Source organism: Anser brachyrhynchus (genome assembly GCF_964034855.1).
Source record: "Anser brachyrhynchus genome assembly, chromosome: 5".
NCBI lineage: Eukaryota > Metazoa > Chordata > Aves > Anseriformes > Anatidae > Anser > Anser brachyrhynchus.
The window spans coordinates 28,223,756-28,243,177 of record NC_137699.1 but is presented as its reverse complement, the minus strand read 5'-3'; the positions used below and the strand labels follow the sequence as shown (position 1 = coordinate 28,243,177).

The 19,422-nt window shown below is 41.1% G+C and overlaps 1 protein-coding gene and 1 long non-coding RNA gene across 2 annotated transcripts; both read left to right on the top strand.

Annotated features, from left to right (window-relative positions):
• The first annotated feature begins 51 nt into the window (after nt 1-51).
• Nucleotides 52-19,417, top strand: ARG2 (arginase 2). Its single transcript, XM_080595360.1, has 8 exons — nt 52-228; nt 353-425; nt 12,603-12,780; nt 13,656-13,815; nt 16,297-16,391; nt 16,520-16,624; nt 18,018-18,154; nt 19,088-19,417. Exons 1-8 carry the CDS (start codon nt 109-111, stop codon nt 19,291-19,293), a joined length of 1,074 nt encoding a protein of 357 aa, XP_080451486.1. The 5' UTR covers nt 52-108; the 3' UTR covers nt 19,294-19,417.
• LOC308196419 lies at nt 452-7,410 on the top strand. Its single transcript, XR_013952187.1, has 2 exons — nt 452-6,129; nt 7,117-7,410. It is a non-coding gene; the product is annotated as an uncharacterized lncRNA (long non-coding RNA).
• Nucleotides 19,418-19,422: the final 5 nt, after the last annotated feature.

Below are 19,422 nucleotides of genomic sequence, written 5' to 3'. Positions count from 1 at the left end.
TGTGCGGGCGGGGGCGGGGCGCCGGCGGCGCGCGCGGGGCTGGAGCGGCTTAAGAGGAGCGCGGCGGCGGCGGTGGGCGTCGGGCGGCGGCTGCGCGGCTCCTGCGCCATGGCCCTGCGCGGCGGCTTCGTGCGGCTCCTCCGCGGGCAGGCGGCCCCCGCCGGGCTGCAGCGGCCCAGGCAGGCGCACTCGGTGGCGGTGGTGGGAGCCCCGTTCTCCCGGGGGCAGGTGGGCGCCGGGCCGGGCGGCGGAGGGAGGGGAGGCCGGGGAGGGGGCGGCCGGCGCCTGGCGCCGCGGCCGGTGACGGCTCGGTGGCGCCGCGGTAACGCCTCGCCTTCTCTTTGTCCCGCAGAAACGGCGCGGAGTGGACCGCGGCCCCGCCACTGTCCGCGCCGCGGGGCTGCTGGAGCGGCTGGCTGGGCTCGGTGAGGCGCGGGGACCGGCACGGCCCTCCCGCGGGGCGGCCCCGGGGCGGGGGGGGCCGGGGGGGCAGCGTTTGGACACTGGGGGGGGCCGGGGGGAGCGACCCGGCGTGGTTCTTGCTTCTCACACCGTGTCTCTTCTTCTGTCCATCGCGGTTACCGAGCTTATTCCTAAGGCAGCTGTATGCTCCCGGGTGATGGGATGCAGAACTTTCTGGAGAAACCTCCAGATTCGCCCTTCCTTTGTAAGCGCTGCGTGTAAGGCTGTACGAGTGGAAAGGTGGTGGTCTTCATCATCATCACCAGCAGCGATGGTTAACGAAATCCAAGCCTTTATTCAGGCTTCAACTTCTCCCATCTATTGCGTCTACAAACTGATGAATACAGTATTGCAGTTTTTAGAAACGTTACATGAGAGAAACTTAACTGAATCCTGTCCCAGAGAATCCTTAATGTAGAAAGCATCGCTGAAAGCTGTATGGTGATGGACTGCAGAGCTGGACCAGCAACAGAAAGAACTTAACTGCTGTGTGTGTGGTTAGTGCTAATAGAATCTAGATGCATGAAGAAAAAAGATAATTGCTTAATAACCCTCCGGCAAACTTAATCTGAATTATGAGACCTTTAAAATGGAGGCTATTGTTCTGTGCAGCCCTGTGGGCTTCCTGTGCATATTTCATGATTCATGGGCTGGAAAACCCCAATTTGCGATCAAATGAGTAGATGAGCCTTTCCTCTTTTGTATTGCACAAAGTTGAGATATGTCTCGGCACCCCCTAGGTATCTGTGGCAGCATTTGAATTCACAGTGATTATGATCTGTAACCCCACCAAAAATAGAGGGTATCCAAAAGAGTTCTTATACACTGGAATAAAGGCAGGTCTAGATGTTACTGAGCTTAAAGATAATGAAAACTGACAAATTATCAGGTCTGAAAGGATACCTTATTCTAGGCAAGAAGGTAGACAGTAGGCTTTTTTAGCAACTGATGATAGAATTCTGTACTGGAAGGCTTGGCATTTTCTTTCAAATAGTTTAGCTATTAGACTTCCAATTTTATAAGAATCCTTATTTAAAAAAAAACTCATTTGCATGACACAAACTCGTTCCAGTAGAAACTTGGAGAATGTGAGCAGAAAGGAGGCTACGAGCCCTTTCTGGGTTCCAGTAACAAAAAATGCAAGGATAGAAATGAATCAAGTTAAACTCAAAAATCAGGGGAAGGTGATGAATACTTTCACTGTTTATTTAGTTGCTTATGGACTGCTTATTAATTAATCAGTAATGAACATGGAGATATTCTATCATTCTCCCCTTAAGATTTTTTTTTTAAGACTGGGATTTCTTCCTCCTGCATTTCCAGTTTCATGTTGCTGACCTATTCTTCCACTGGGATAGGTTTTCTCAGTTGGTGTTGATGTTTATACTGCTGCGTAAATTCCCTGCAGCTCTCATCCGAGCAGGTTCAGATGGCACACAAACTGTAACAGACCCTGCTGGGAGGGCCCATCCTGTTAAACCACAACACAATTGCAGTCACCAGCATACACAGCTGTCTGTGTTGCAAAGGCAATCAATCTGCTTGAGGGTTGGGTGGTTGGATGGAGGAGGAAGCTACCAGGTAGCCTTTTGTATTGTGCACATCTGTTGTTCATGGAAACTTAACAAAGTACTGTTTTGGGGAGGCTGGCAGGATAACTTTGTCTGTAGTAATGTGATAATGCTGCTGGTTGGCCTCCTGTGGTACACTGAACTGGCTCTGAAACTTTAGCTGCTTTTTTCTTTGTCTTCGTTTTTCTAACACAATGCTTTCTCTTATCTACAGAAGAAGGCAGTAGAACAATGGTTTTATTATTATTACCTTGAATCTTGTAGAGTCTTGTAGTTATCCATTCTGTTAAAAGAATTGTTTTCATGGGTCCTTGTTGCTTGTTTTACAGGAGCAGGTAGGTAATACTGCAGCAGAGCAGATTTCTCATTAAAAAAGAAATGTCTGCCTAATATATAGGGCTTCTATTCTTCTATATGTGTTGGCTAGTTCTGAAGCTTTTGTGTCCACAGAAAGTGCTCCCCACCCTGCCATTTCCCCCTCCAGCAGGGATGCTGGAGATTGCTATAGATGTGATTGCGGTGTTTGTCTGTGTCATTACGAGCTTGGAACTGGGCACTAGGCCAGCAATGGGGAGATGCTTCCCAGCAGAAAAGGAAAGGTGGATTCAGGGCAGTCAGAGCAATTATGGATGGAGAAAAGGGGCAGCGTTCCTATGATGAAATCTGCATGTAGTGACTCTTAAATAAAATTGCACTCAGTTCAAGCGGAAGAGATTTCTGAATAGAATCTGCCTGAAATTTTAAGGTTCAACTTGCTCATTTTCCATCTGTACATTCAATTTGATCTGCGTAAAATGAAGATGCTCTTAAGTCCGCTTTAGAACTGCAGCATTCGGGTAGTAAGGTGCATGCACCATTTGTTTGTTTTAGCCTTATGCATCAGTACTCTGAATATCAAGGCACCGCGTGGCTTTCTGTATGCTTATATAGCTGATTTAATACTTACATTTGATAGTGCTAAAGGTATGTCAGAAAGAGCGAGAACACCATAATCTTTTGTTCATCCTTTTAGCACTGTGTTGCATGGGTGGGTGGCGGAAATCTGTTCCTCTCACTCTATCCTAATATCTGATCTCTTATAGTTCTGTTGCAGTCTCCTGAGCTGCTGCTGTACTTGCTACTTCCTGGGGGATCCCTCCCTTGAGACTATGGCTGTAGTCACATGGTGTGGTATCTTTTTTTTTGGCTGCCTAGGATAATGACTGCTGCTGAACAGCTTGTTTATGCTTAGGCTGAAATTCAAGGAGGGAGCTGAGAGGCAGATGGTATCACTAGCCTGTATCAGACTGTCAGAGATGAACCTGAGCCACTAGCTTGTCGTCCATCCCCTCGTTAGAAGCAGAGCAAATGCTGCTACATGGTGGTAGTAGCTTGAGGTGTACTCAGAGCTAATGTAGCAGGAATCCAACTCCCAAGCCAAAAACAGTGGGTGTGCAAGTCTGTAGCAAGCATAATTTAAAGTATAACTGACTAAGCCTGCAAGGCTTCTTAATCACTCTGGTGATGTCTGTCTTTTGGCTTTGTTCCTTTTCCGAAGGGAAACTAAAATATTAACACCTTAAAGGACTCTTCAATCTTGCCAAAGAAGTAAACATGTAATATGAAAATAGAGATTTGTAACTCCATGGTGTGGAGGAGGACAGGGCGCACAGTTCTGAGCTTGACCTAAGCTACAGAAGATGCAAAGTATGAAGTCATGTTTGTGAATTCTTTTCTAAGAGTTTTTTGGACCTCTCACGCCTACTGTAGATTAAGCAGAGAATCTGATCCAACTTAAATCTGGAGTGTTGCCCGGTCCCCCCTTCCTTGGAAGAGAAAAGGACCACTCAGATTTTAACAAGCACTAAGTAGCTGTTGTGTTAATCACTGTAGTCCTTGAGGTGACTTAGAGCATCCTTGCTGTTGCTAACATGGAAACAACTCTAGTATAAAATTTCTTCCCAAGTCTTCATTCATGTGTGTTGACTGACTTATTTTAGGTTTATTTATCTATTTAGAGCTGCACGTGGCTGGGTTGCTGAGTTTAGTCAGACTTGGGTTTTTATTACTCTAGAATGGATTTAAAAAGTTTGGAACTGAGTTGCTTGCTTGATGAGTTGGTAGACTGCAGAGGCATGTGGCCTACAGACAGAAATAGATTAGACTTGTCCAAGAGAATAACCATCATGTTACTGTTCTTTTGTTTCACAGGAACAAAGCTCTTCAGTAATAGGATGCAGGAGGTCAGTGTAGTGAAACTTAAGGAGTAACTGCTAAAAGAGGAAAGGGGCTGCTAATCCCCATGTGACTGGAGATACTCTCCTGCTTTGCCTAAAACCAATGGATCCCTGCTGACATCTGCTCCTTTAAAAAGCAATTTAACTCTTCTGTCTCACCAACAGATGATCTTATGGTTAGTTTCTGCCTTGATTATAAATCATGAAGCAGCTTCTACATATCTCCTTTTTTTCACCCTAAATCTTATCCTCCTCTTGAAATTTTCACCTGAGAAATAGTCTTTTAATTGTGTGCCAAGGTATGGGTAGTAAGCACTAGTGCTGGGGTTCGGTAGAGGCAGACTGGTAAGAGCTGTAGCTGCAGTGTTAAAATTTTCATCAGCCCATCCAGTAAATGACTAAGATATTATGAAGAGTTGCTTGTATCCATTAAGACTTTAATATGTTCTTGCTGTTTTGCAACAGATTGTATCCGCTCGCTGGCCCTGAGCACAGAAAGCTAAGCTGGAAGTAGGGGAGTGTGCTCTGACACCAGTTATGGTCCATCCGTTTCAGTGATGGACACTTTGATATTTGCATGATTACCATTAGTCTTATAAATTACTGGAGAAACATTAGCAGTGAAAGTACATGGAGCTTAAGCGTTCCTTGTGATAGGTCAGGAATCCTATTCCCTTCCCCATACTGATGAAATACACCATCTACTACTTTTTCTTCAGTCTGGAAAGCCCTTGGGCAGTCTTTGATTTCCCACCTCCATTTGGCTGATGCGTATTACAGGTTGTACATTATCCATGAAGTAGGCTTCAAAAGAAACTTAGTGAACTTAGATTAAAGCACACAAGGTGCTTCAATTTTAATTGTTCATCATACTAGTTAATTTTTTTTAGAGGTGTTTAAACTAAAGCTAAACTGATGCAAATCAGGAAGCTTGAATCAATTACTTCTTAGTCTTGCAGTAAACGGAGATAATCAAAGAACAGAGTTCCTCGAGGCTTTGTATTTCTTCTAATTCTATGGGTGATGCCCTGCATCCTTGTATTACAAAATCAGTTTTAATGCATGGCTTAATTTATTCTGTGGGTGAAGAAATTCAGCTCTCACCTGCACTTATTCCAATCCACAATCTGTTATATACATACTTACTATGAATGGTGTTGAAGGAGAGGACTTATTGGGGAGGGACAAAAAGAAATGATTGGAAAAACTAGATAATGAATTGTTTTTCTATCTGCTTTACAGTGCATGGAATCTTTTATTGCTTTCTTATTAACTATAGCTCCGTCTCTTTGTGGACTCACAAGAATAAGGCACCTATGATAGGTATGTGCTTGTGTGGATATGATACGGAGGATTACTTTCAGATGGAAATCTTACATTTCAGTTATAAAAAAAACTATCTGGTGAAAAGCAGGGTATGAACCACCAACATCAAATGCAAAATTTGAAATCTGTCATTATAGTATAAAGAAACGAGCTGGTCTGATACTAGTTTCGGTAGCAGCTGAAAGGGACGGAGACACCTTCAATAAGCTCTAATATGTTCTGCTCTCCTGTCCTTGTGTTACCTTAAGGGGTTAACTAATAAAACAACTATTTGCTTTTGCAACAGTCTAAAGCATGAGGAGCTTCTGGTGGAGGAAAGCTGTTTTGGTATTATGACATCCTACGTCTGTAAGCGCTTCCTTGCTGTCAGGAACTGTTTCTGGGTTAAGCTCATTGAAAGGGAAGTGGAACTGTGCTGGGCTTTGTCAATGGAGTGACAGAGCACAATGGCTGCAGCCTTGTCTCCTCTCTGATGCAAGCCACAGTACAAATGTTTCTCAACACCTGATGCTGACGTTTTTGAAGACCTCTTCAGGTCAAGTGTACTGGATTTCGTAAGTGATTAAAGTTATAAAGGTATCAAAGGGAATTGAGGTAGCTGTTTAATTTGGGGTTGGAAAAATACTTCTTGGCTAATTGTATACAAAGGACATCTTCAGACTAATTCAGACTTGGGGGTAGCAGTTGGAGTTGAGTTTGTTTGTTTTTTGTTGTTGTTACTGGATGAGGAGAAGCCTCTTAAACAGGTACTGATACAGAAACTTTGCCTAAAACCAGACCTGTCTGAATGCCAAAAGGAGGGTAGAAATTCCTGAGACATGAACTTCCCTCAGTGAAATTTTGTAGCTGAAAACCATTGAACCATCAAATGTCTGCAACTAGTACAAGATTTCTTCCAGCAGATATATATTAAAGAGAATTAGTGCTTAATGAGCTTCAAAGCAAAAGGGTTTATGATTAAACTAGGTTGCTGGAGCTTTAGTCCCTTGTAGTGGGAACCTTGCTAGCCTAGTTTCATTCATATAAAACAAACGTATGCCCTTGCTTACATAGTAATTCTTAAATACCCACTTCCCAGATGAATCTGGAGGGTTAAAACTGTCTTAAAATAGGTTTCAGAATGCACTGGTCATAATGAACTGGTCATCATTTGTTTGTTGTTGTGCAACGCTTTGCCTGTGTCTCAGAAAAGGGGTTACGAAGTAAAGTCCATGTGAGTCATTGAGCGTATACTGAAAAGGATGGTAACAACTTGTAGTCCTTCTTATTCGCAGGAAGTAAAATGTTGTCTATAAGCATTGTTCGTAATACCCCCTGCTTCCTGAAAAGCCTTTCTGTGCTAAGGAGGCTGTAATCTGAGAAAACAGCTCTGTTGCATAAGCAGGAGTGATGCTTTCATGTGAGTGGTTTTATATAACACATAGCACAAAGTGAGATGTGCTAACAGTGGTGTTTCTAAATCCTGCTGGACTACTTACATCTCTCCTCTTCTGGGTTTCCAGATTAAATTTTGCCATTAATTTATTTCTTCCCCCCTCTAGTCCACAAACATCCAGAGTAAAAAGGCTGTATCAAGAGATGACTTCTACCTCATGTTCCACAAGCTTTTGTTTCGGTTCCCGTTTGCTGCCTAGGAGACTCGCTGTAACTGTATTACACTAGCATGCCATGGGGCAATGTCAGCAGCCAGCCTGGATGTTGCAAGCTGGATCCTCTTCTGTCAAATTCCTGCCTATGGCTCTGGTGCAGCATCCTAGTAGAAAGAGGATGGGGAGGCTTTCCCTGCTGCTACCCAGATGTTTTTCAGTTAAATGCTCCCAGACTTGAGTCATCTGCTTTTACAGAATAATTTTCTCTAAATCTGTGCTGGGAAATGACTTGCTATAGTAACTACTACCTGCTGTGAATGCTTAATAAAAGACCTGTGTTGTGCTTAAGAAGATAGGAAATGAACATGGCCATTGCCAGATAGCTTGCTAAACAGTACCTTATGTCCTAGTTGTAAGCATCATTGGGTTGAGCCCTAGTGCTACAGTGCTACATTGCTAGCTTATTTGAAAAGGCATGCAGGAAACTTTATTTTCCTAAGTATGTTTTTACTTTGTATTTTTACTTTTTCCCTCCCTTCTCCAATTACAAGTTAGGTGCCTAATTTTGAAAAATGCTGATTTTTCTTTACCAGTTAAAGTTCCGGTTCTGGCTGTGCAAGCGGAAGAAATGACTGCCGTCTATCCCCTTGTCTGCTGGTTGAATGTCTATATGACCTTTTCCTAACCTGTCTTGCTCAAAAGAAGTAGAGCTAGGAAGGATCTACTGTATAAAATATTTCAAGCTAATGTTCATTTTTGGCTGAAATGTGCACCCAAGAAGCTCTGCTGACTGAAAACCTGAGGGGGGGGGGGGGGGGATGAGCCACTAAGGATTGTACTCTTCAGCTGCAGAAAAGAGATGTTTGTCTTCACACAATCCTTCACAGTAGCAGAAGGACTGTGTGCTAGTATGCACATTTATGCAATTATACTGTGCTCGTATTCAGACAGACACCTTCACCTCCCCGATACCTCTTTCAAGCTCCTGTAACAGCACAAGTTGAATCAAGCCATTTTTTCCCTCGCTTGAAAAAGTGATCTCCTTTTAAAATGGGTAGGGAGCCAGCGTGCTGATAAAGCTGAGTTGTATGGATTTGGTTAAACACTTCCTGCAGTGTTGGTAATTCACTCATTAATTGAACAAATTACATCAAAATGAAAAATGTCTTCTGTTAGAGCTTTGAAGTGCAGTAAAAGACTTCTTTTAATCATACTTAATTTAATATTCTTTAGTTATAGCAAACATCTGTGGTGTTAGTTTTTAAGTACTGAATGGTACTGCTTCATCTAAAAAGAAAGCCTAACTCCAAAAGAATCTTAGCTTGAAAGTATTTCTGCTTGAAGTTACTTTTTTAAAACAAACTAAGTTGATGGTGCTTTTTACTGTAAAACTATTAAAATGGGTGGGTAACAAGGGTGGAGGAACTGAGGTTTTTATGACATTTCCCTGATTTCTGTTTGGGGGAAAAAAAAAGCTAAGGTAGAGACTGGTAGACAGGAGGTAACATCCATGAAGCTGTTATTGATAGTTGGGGGGATGGAGTGTTAGAGCCTGGGCAATTGGAGTTCTCATCTCTCCTATTAACTGATACTTTTTTTATGTGGCTTTGACAGATAATACAATTAGGTCTGAAACAAAAACACCTGCTGGCAAGTCCCCACAGCTGGTGGGGAAAAGAAATTTGTTTCATTCTGTGTAACCTGATTATGTCACAGATGCAATGAATTTGCTGGTCACAGCACAACTTTCTCCTGTGTTTTATTTTTTGTTTGAAAACAATGTTTCACATGGCAGAACAAATACTTTTGATCACTGAAGTAGGTACCCTACTGTTTCTGACCAGACCTGACCAGCTGCACTGACAAACAGGGTGCATGCTGTGTTTTTAATGAATGTAAGGAAGCTAGCTTTCTTGTTTGCCCACATATTTCTCCAGTTCTGAGAACTTGGATCACCTGTGTCTCAAAAGGTGCACGTATATTCTTCCTGTTAACTTCCTATGCTGGTGTCTAAAAAGCTGTTTGTTTATAGCTATTAGTATGTTAAAACATAGAGTAGCCCAACTACCAAAGAAAGTAAGGGGTGGTGAATTATGCAACTTTTTCATTAATAGCCAAATAACAGCAAGACACACTAGACTGCACTGCACTACAGCATGTCTATCCATCTAGTAACTTCTGTTGGGCAGCAAAATTCAGTTGAGAAAGATTTAGTTTTTCTACTTCCTTAAGTCAAAACTATATACAGGCAGATCATGTGGCAAGTAATTCAGGTCTTTAAGCATTAGACTATCAAAGACACCTCAAAGAGAACTGAAGAAAAGACTTCAGTAGCCCTGACAATTTGACATGGATTCCTTTACTTTGTTCAGTAAGCACTAAGACAAATGCACATGCCAATTTTAATTTCTTTATCTGTTCAATCCTAAAAAGTACATGTGCACATACTTCTAATCACCTCAAGATGCACAGTTTATGTACTGTTCTGTCATTCATTAAACTTTCCACTAGGGTCGTTCAATCGTAGCTTTCAAAACTCTATGCATATTAAAAAATATAAACATAATCTAGATACTCTATACTCTTTAAAAATATGCTCTTTAAAATCTTCTGTATGTGTACATAAATACACTATATATAGTAGGAAGAGAAGATATTCAAGTTTTAGGATCCAGTTAGCGCTTGCTTCTGAGATTGTCTGTTTGTATCTTAATGAGATAACCATGGGAGAGCTGGCTGAAACCATTCAAGTCACCCAGGGAAGCCTGAGCTATCCTCTGCAAGTACATAAACACAGTGGGCCTAAATAAGGGGGAAACACAAAGCTGAGAAAAGAAGCTGCTACAAGGTTTAGGAACTCCACGTGAACAACAATAAACTTTTGAAGATGGCATCTATTGTCTTTAATAGACATTCTGCTTTTTATAAAAGTAGAGGCATCTTCATACAGGAGGTATAGGAGTACTGTTTGTTCAAAACGTGGACAAATTCCCAGAATTCTTGACCCTAAAATTGTGTGGCAATCTCTGATATATCCTAGTTGTTTCTTACAATCACCATTGGGTTCATATGGCTTACATGTGATATTTTTTTATTTTATTCAGAGACTGAACCAGGTTATCCTGCCTTACACATAGCGTTGGAAAGAGTAAAGAAGGAAAAATAAAAATCTTGAGCACAAGTGATATTCCTTTAAACATGTCTTATCTGACACGTTCTTATCTGACATGTTTGTCCTGCTTTGAGGATACCCTGAAGAGTCTTAAAGTGCTATGAAAGATGGCATGGTTGGCTCTTTGTTTTACACTGATCTAGAGATACAACTTCATGGTATAGTTCCCTTTTGTTCTCTTTCACCCTTTAATGGGTAAAAATATTGTGATGTGCTGTATGTCCTGTAAGAGAACAAGCCTTATGTGGCAGTCCTTTTCTCCGTTATGTGGTATATAATGTGCTGTCAATGAACACAGCTGCCCAACTGCAGTTTTATTCCGTACAGATGTCAGCAGTTATTAAATGAAAGGACTGTGGAAAATTTTAACTTGTACAGCATCTTCTAAAGCTCTTGATACCTATTGACTAATGCAGTGCCTTGAAGTCTTATTCCCAAAACTTGTCTTCTAAGCATACGCGGGTACTTTCATCAAACCTTTAATGCTGAAATGAGCAACAGCATGCATGGGCCTCAGAAGTGGTCTTGAGGGAAGACACACCAAAAAAAAAAAGGAAAAAGAAAAAAGAGATCTTTGAGATATGTATGATGAATGGCAAAGTCACTAAGATTAGATAGCACATTGAAATCTGAAAAACACGAGCTCAGAATTCCAGAGCTGTTGTCCTGCTGGCTATTTAGGTATTGCTTGAGGGTGGGAAAAAAAAATCTTGTGTATGCCTGGGATGTCTTTTGAGAACCATGCAGTGGTATGTCACGGTCCAGCTTATTGCTTTAAGTATCTGTAGATAATGTGCTTTCTTGTAGACTAGCTGACGCTGCATTCATTTAATCCTTTGTCAAGTACCTGTGCTTAGCTACCATGTCCTCTCCTAGCAAATGTATGTCCACATACGGCCTTGCCATAGAAAATATGCTTGCCTATTTCCCAGTAGCCTAATTCTCACAATTGACTCAACCTTTTTCCTCTCTTCTGTTCATCAGTCCAAAATCCTTTCAAATGATGATAAAGTCATGTTTTTGTCAATGCTACTTTAATCTTATTTCCACCAGGGAAACTCACAGAGCCTTTTTCATAGATATTAAGGTAATGGTTTAATGGAAATGAGGCAGAGATCACACAGTCCCAAGTGGGATATTTTTTCACGGTGATTTGCTTGCCTTAATTTTTCAAAGCTCCTTGGTAGGCATTGCATGGCTAAAGGCAAAATGTCGAGCTGTAGCCTGGATGCTTTGAACTGTGAACAGACTCTAGTGATTGAGGAACAAATTAGGGAGGCATGACTGGTATTACTTTTGGTGTAGCTGTAAATGCCTTTTACAGTCCTCATCAGTGCCTGCAGCAAATAGGCCTATCTGAAACTGAGGCTCTGGCCTGTGAGATCTGAAAGACTGTTATGAAAGCACATGGTGTTGGGCAGCAGAACTTCAAAGGCTGAGCTCCAAGATGTGTATGGAAAAGAGTTAAGATGCAGCCAATTAAAGTAAACTCTTTTTCTGTTGGGTGGGAAAGGGGGAGATGCACCCAAAAATGTTCCCTTGTTTCCTAATCTCTGAAGGAACTTGTTTTTAGAGTAAATAGATAGAAATTCTTAACAGTAATTTCTAAAGATCAAGAATGTTGTCATGTTTCAACAGTCATTTAAGTTGTAACTCGCAACGACAGGATCTCAAAAGAGGGTTGAGATAAAAGTCCCAGAATTAAAATGTCATCTAGAACATCTTGCATTAAGAAAATGGTCAGGTTCTCTTATGAGACGCTAGTTGCTCAGGAGTTCTTTAGGAAAAGTTCCTTTATTGTTAACTTGATGCTCTTGTGCCTGGATTTTCATGGGGTTCAAAAATGGAGAATACCAGTTAGGACTCAGCTATATTTGTTGAAATGTAGTCCTAGGCAATCTTTCAGCAACTAAGCTCATGTAAGGTTGTATACAGCTTGGCTAATTAGGAAGACAGTAATACAAACTATACTTTTTTGTTCTAAAATTGCGAATAATGAAATTAAACAAAGCTGCTTTTTTAGGTGACTTTATACGATTGGCCTGTATCATTGCTAAATTAAAGTGACAATTATCGTAAGCTTTCTAATCTGTAAAGTTGTGAGATGTTTGTTTGCAAGGGTATGTAAATATTCAAATGAATCATTTCCCTTCCTGTTGTTCCCTTCAAACTTGCCTAACTGATTTTTGAGGGGACCTTATTTTGAATGTTTCTTTGGGCACTTGTTTATTAACTTCACTTCCTCCTTTTGCTGTTGTGCTTCCAGGATGCCAAGTGTATGACTTTGGAGATCTGAATTTCACTCAAGTTCCCAACGATGAACTGTACAACAACCTGATTTTGTACCCACGGTCAGTGGGTTTAGCCAGCCAGGTGCTGGCTGATGCCGTAAGCAGAGCAGTAGCTGCCGGACATAGCTGTGTCACTATAGGAGGTGATCACAGGTGAGCTCACAAACTAGGAACAATTAGCGGTGTGTGCTGTGGGTTGAAGCTTGAAGGGGAATGTAAGAATTTAAATAAAAAATAGGAGGACAGCAAGAATAACTTGGGGGTCATTTCCTGGCAGTACCATAGTAGCATTTTGATGTTATTGCTGGTGCTTTCAGGGTGGGACATACAAGTCAGTTATAAAAACCTGGCCTTCTAAAGACAGCACAGCTTAATTCCAGACTGTTCAGCAATCTGCAAACATACAAATTAAATTTTCCTCTTTGGGAAAGTTTGTGTGATCAGGTCCTTTTAGAAATTGTTGCAAGTTTGTTTGTTTGTTCTCTGAATGTTTAGTGATATGTCTGTTCTGCACCCTCTGCTCTCAGGATGTCAACTCTTAGGATTGATTTATAATGCCCACACCCAGACCACTTTTTCATACCTGTTATGTCAGACTGTTTTTCTTCCTTTTCACTAACTTGGTGTGAGAATTGGTTGAAGAAGGTAGGGCATCTAAGAATGAATTTAGTTTTGAAGGTGATATGGCAAAATGGGTGAACAGCAGAATTGATTGTTAGCATATTAGATTTTTCTGAGAGATCATTGGCTCTAGAACACTTGAAGTTTAGAGCATGGGAAGGGTGACGATGGAGAGAGAGAAAAGAGCTCTTTCTAATCTTTCATTACAAATACTGTCCTGTAGAGTTATTGGGAGTGGGCATGCCATGCAGTTTGTATGGGACACGCCCTTTGTTCATCATCAGGAGTGCCTGATGTGTTGAAACATGACTGCTGCTGTCTGAAGTTGCAGAGACTTCCTGTTTCTCCTTCAGAACAAGGACAATGTTTTGCACAGTTGACTAAAGACTTTGCTACTGTACTTGCAGCTTGGCACTTGGTTCTGTCAGTGGCCATGCACGGCAGTGCCCGCACCTCGGCGTGATCTGGGTGGATGCGCATGCTGATATCAACACCCCTCTTACAACTCAGTCTGGAAACCTCCATGGACAACCTCTTTCATTTCTCTTGAGAGAGCTTCAAGATAAAGTAAGTATCTTGCTTGTACAATTAGCCTACGTTGAAATCCTCTGAGCATTTTACTTTTTCTGGCATGAGGTGCTTTCTTAAGTATTGCAAATGCAGGCCTTTTTTTTTATCTGAGTGCAAGCAATACTATGTATTGTTTATGTGTATATATGTGCATATTTATGTACATACGCACAAATGCATGTAAATATATATACATATGCCTAGACATAGAACCAAGAATGAGAGAAAGCTTTTATTTGGGTTAGCACTCCTGTGGGTTGTACAGAAAGCAAGGGCTGAAGCCCAAGTCCACGTGGCAGCTGACCATGGTGCCAGTCTGCATAATGACTTGAGTTGGTGCCGAGGCTGTGCAACAGCAGCAATTCCACCACCAGGAGGAAAAAAGGGAACCTCCCCCCAGCTGAGCCTGTGAGAGCTGTGCTGAGCTCACCTCTGGCGACAGCTGGCTCCTGCGTATCTTGCATGCCCCTTCTGCTTAGTTTGGCTCTTGCGTGTTTTGACAACCTTGGGGCCTGACATGGGCTGTTCCTGCATGATTCCTGGCCGCTCTAGTGTTAGTGCTACTGGCAAATCAGGACAGCTGGACCAGCTTACAAGTGCTTTTAAAGAGAGAGTCTTTGTCTTTGAAATAGGTAAAGTTGTAAAAAAGAGCCATTTACCGGGGCATATGGAATGCGCATGGCTGTTTTTTGCTGCTGTCAAGATGCTAAAAGTAGTAGGTTGGCCCAAGGCCTTTATGTCCTTTTGGACTTATCTGCAGACTGCATCTCCCTCTGGGGCCCTCAGCACAAGAAGGGATAATCAGAGGGCTGGAGCACTTCTCTGATGAAGAGAGGCAGAGGGAATTGGGGTTGTTCATCCTGAATAAGAGAGGGTTCTGGGGAGACCATATAGCAGCCTTCCTGTACCTAAAGGAGGCCTACAGGAAAGATGGGGAAGGAACTCTATTGGTGTAGTGACAGGACAAGGGGTAATGATTTTACACTAAAAAAAGAGTACATTTAGATTGGGTACTAGGAAGAAATTCTTTACTCAGAGGGCAATGAGGCCCTGGAGCAGGTTGCCCAGAGAAGCTGTGGATGCCCCATCCCTGGCGGTGTTCAAGGCCAGGCTGGATGGGGCTTGGAACAACCTGGTCTGGTGGGAGGTGTCCTACACATGGCAGGGGGTTGGAACTGGCTGATCTTTATTGCCCTTCCAACCCAAACCACTGGATGATTCTAGAAATACCTGTGGCATCTACTGGAGACACTGTAGGGGTAGCCTACGCATTTGCCAATAGCTGGGGCCTTTGTTGTTTCTATCAAAGTTCCTACCGCAATCTGCTTCTGCTGAAGTTTAGTCTGGAGAGTGGGAACAGGATTAGCAAATGCACATTGAGAATGGACACTAGGTCTGCAGACTCCTGATTTTATTCTGGAAGTTGAGTAGTTGTCTTGCTTTTTTCCTGATAAATCTTGTGGGTGCTGTGTTGATGGAAGAATGCTTCTTCCAAATAAGATCAAGAGTGTTGAATGTTTTTATGGCTATTGAACAGATTATTGCATTAGTACCTGTCTGGCATAGAAAGACTGCTGTTACCTGGTAAAGCTCTTCTGCTTTTCTCATCCAAATTCATTTGAACAAATTCTATCTACAAGTGAATAGTGTCATTTGGTGCTTTCAAATTCTTCCCTCTTTCTAGTAATTTTTGTATGGTTTCTGCAAACTTGCTAGAAGTCCCAAAGTAATGCAAAATGAATGGGGCTTCTTGAAATATCCCCAGAACAGGAGAAGGTTAATATAGAAGGCCGCTGAATTTCTTGTTAATTTCCCATAAGTTAAAGGGGATGACTCTTATTTGGCAGTTGTGCCCACTTCTGTAGGAAAGATAGAGCAAAAGAAAATCTTGTCAATTTTGAAGTTCACTTAAGGTAAACATTGTATGTCTTAGAACAAAGTCAGAGTAACAAATATATATATGTATATATATTTTATACTGAGTGCTTATTTAGTCCCAATATGAATACATATAGCTATGGGTGTGTTATGACTTTAAAAACAAATTCAAATATTGTCACTAGAATATAATTAGTAATTAAAAAGTATATGAGGGAGGGAAACAAAGTCTTCTTGTATTGGCTCTACACATTTATTGTTAAGTGCATGATTTAAGTGACACATCTGGGTATCTAGCTTCTTATAATTTCCCAATATATTAATTGATGCTAACTAGCTATTGCTTGTGGATTTGGGCTTTTTACTCCCTCTCTTCAGCCTAGAAAATGTAAAATTAAAAACTTCATCCATTAACATTCAGCTCAGGTAAAATGCTATGACATAGTCAGGGATGGATTAAATCAGGAAACCAAACTCTTGAGTGCTGAACTCTTCTCTGTAGAGGCAGAGAAAGGATGCTATAAATAAAGTATTGAGGGAAGTATTAAATACAGGTTTGTTATATATGTCATTAAACTAATCCAATACAAAACTTTGCAGGTACCACAGCTTCCTGGTTTTTCCTGGCTAAAGCCCTGCCTTTCTGCAGCAGATATTGTGTACATTGGTTTGAGGGATGTGGATCCTGCTGAATAGTAAGTTGATTTAAAGGATTTTTGTAAACTCTGAAATCATGGGCTTCTATTCATATCTGGCTGTTCACAACGGTTGCTAGGTTTAATTTTAAGCCAGTAATGATTTTTTTAAAATTCTATTCTAACAGCTATATTTTGAAAAACTATGACATCCACTATTTCTCCATGAGGGATATTGATCGCCTTGGGATTCAGAAAGTTATGGAAAGAACATTTGAACAACTGATGCGGAGGTAACAAACTATGGGTCTGACGTACTTAAACTACTCTGTCATTTGCTCACTGAGTATCTACTTTCCTGAAAGTTATGTAGGTGAAGGTCACTGTCACTGTTGATGTAAGGCAGCCTAACAGAACTATGAAAGTGTCCAGTAAATTTGTAAAGTCTTAGCACTGAATTTAGTCCTTGACTTCCACACATCTTGAAATCAACCATTTCACAGTGTTTGGCAAACATCTACAAGAGGAACTACAACTGTGTTGACTAGTAGAACCTGTTGTGTATTATTTGTCCTATTTCTTGAGGAATCCTGTATTTTGCTGCAGTTTAAAAGGGTTGAATCCACTCTGAGTCTAGAGTATCCCTTAAATTATTTATATTAATATAGTTTACATTAATAATATATTAATTACACATACTTATATATACACATGTGTGTATATATATATATGTATATATGAACTGACAGTAACCTGAATTCAGCTGTCAGTACATGAGGTAAAAGCATTTTATGGCTTCTTCCTTAGATTACGTTCACATATCTTGTCCTAATGATAACTGCTATTTTCAGTTCAACTAGTGAAGATCACTTAAACTGCACCCTTACTCGAGTTCAATACCGAAGTCTTTGCTAACCTTGTTTGATTTTGCTGAACCAGGTCAGGGAACGAATCATGCCAGAAGGCATAGGGACACAGGGAGAGGATCAAAGCTGGGAAGGATAACCTTCCTAACTGCATGCTTTTGTATCCAAAGGTGTGCTCACATTTTCTAGCTGCAGCTGTGCCAAGTAACAAAACTGCTAATCCAGATAAACATCTGCAGTACTTTGGAAGTACACAGCCCACTTCTTTAACAGCTCACCTTTTGGGTTTGAGATCATCCTTTGCTTTTTCCATCAACTAGGCTTACGTGGCAGAGTTTGGAGCCTTCAACCACCCATCTATGGAAATCCTCAAGCTTTGTTGCTTTCTCCATCTTAGACACCATGCAAACCCGTGTTTCAGCCTTTTAACCTGTCTTTCTGAACAAGAGGAGGGAAGGCTGGATTATATCATTTCTCTATGTTCTTTCAGCCAGGGAGATGTACCAGATAACATGGTCAGAACTAACGTACTTATCTTCAGCCAAATCAATTCAGAGCAGATTCTCAGTGAAAACTGAAAGACAAACTTCTGTTTTCCCAATGCACATTAGAGAAAGTTCTGAGCTAAAAGATGTTCCAGAAAATCCAAAGAATAAAAAAAATATTTCCCAAATATATATGACATGGTGTAGGACTTAGGGGAGGGACCTTTAACATCATGCAACATGATGCTACTTTGCTGATCAGACAGGACAGTAAAAAATACAAGTAGAAAAAGTCTAAGGTTTTAACATTGCTTTTCTTGTCTTATTGTCTCCAGGAGACAGAGACCTATTCACCTGAGTTTTGACATCGATGCTTTTGATCCCTCACTGGCTCCAGCAACCGGGACTCCTGTTCTAGGCGGATTAACTTACAGAGAAGGCATGTACATCGCAGAGGAAATACACAACACAGGTAAGAGTTGATCAATATTTTTGCACTAAAACAGGACAAGGACAAACTACATACAGCCCATACTAGATATGTTTTTCATGTATCACTAGCTAATACGATGAACATACATACCCATAATGAAGGTGCCTAAGAAGTAAATTCAACCTTTACTAAGGGAAACAAAATCCTACCATTAGGCAATACCCCAGGAGATGGAAGCAGCTTAAATCAACCTCAGTTTTACCAAAAGTAAATAAAGTGCATATGTATATTGACAACTAATGCCACCGATGGCTTGTTCACTTTGTAAAATACTGTCCCCCTATTCCTATCCACATTAGGACAGATGCAAAAACCGAGCACCTGGGGAAAAGGATGCAAATGATTTTGAACAGTTCAGAATTCCTATTGTAGGATTTGAGGCTAGCAAATCAACTTTTCACCAATTATACACTGCAGTTGACATAATATGAAGATCCTCCTCCTTCTGCCATGAAGGTTTCCTTTAGTTTGTTTTAACAATGAATTCTTTACAGTAAAAGATGGTACAGGGAAAAAGAAAACAGACTTCAACAGAATCATGACTAGGATGGCAAAAATTACTATGTAAGATTATTTTACATCCCCTAACTTGTGGATTAGGAGAAAACAGGATTTAAAAAGAGAGTGCACCTCAGAAACATAGGTGGAACATCAAATTTGGTTTTCCTGAATGCTAAAAAGCATAGATGAGTGAGGTAGTGACGATGTAAGAAAACTAAAGATAAACCACTAACTTGCATCTAAGAACAAAGACTTTTCCCCTCACTTGAGCCCATTTTACTTATACATGGGTACAATTGGTCACAAGTTCAAGTTTTAGACTTGCTACACACAGTGAAAAGGCTACAAAAGAAACCCTACTACAGATTTAACCCTTTTTCACAGTAACAAAGCTGTAAATAATTTTCACAGGAATGCTTTCGGCTGTAGACATGGTGGAAGTCAACCCACTGCTTGGAGCTTCTCAAGAGGAAGTGAACGCAACTGCTAGCCTTGCAGTCGACGTGATAGCAACGTGCTTTGGACAGACGAGAGAAGGGGCGCACACTGCTTTTGATGAACTCCCAACACCTAGTTCTCCAGATGAATCTGACAGTGAAGAGCAAGTGCGGATTTAGGAACCCAAAGTGCTGGGTATGCTGGACATTAAATAGCTCTGCTGAGGCACTTGAGGGGGTAGATTAACACTTGGCAAATACTGTTAACTTCTCAATTTTTAAATAAACTAGCTTTTCCACTTGATCAGT

Excerpts from the sequence above, each read along its gene's own strand:
- ARG2 (XM_080595360.1), top strand. The coding sequence starts at position 109 with ATGGCCCTGCGCGGCGGCTTCGTGCGGCTCCTCCGCGGGCAGGCGGCC. Across the intron at positions 426-12,602 it reads GGAGCGGCTGGCTGGGCTCG|GATGCCAAGTGTATGACTTT; the intron begins GTGAGGCGCGGG and ends TTGTGCTTCCAG. Across the intron at positions 13,816-16,296 it reads TGAGAGAGCTTCAAGATAAA|GTACCACAGCTTCCTGGTTT; the intron begins GTAAGTATCTTG and ends AAAACTTTGCAG.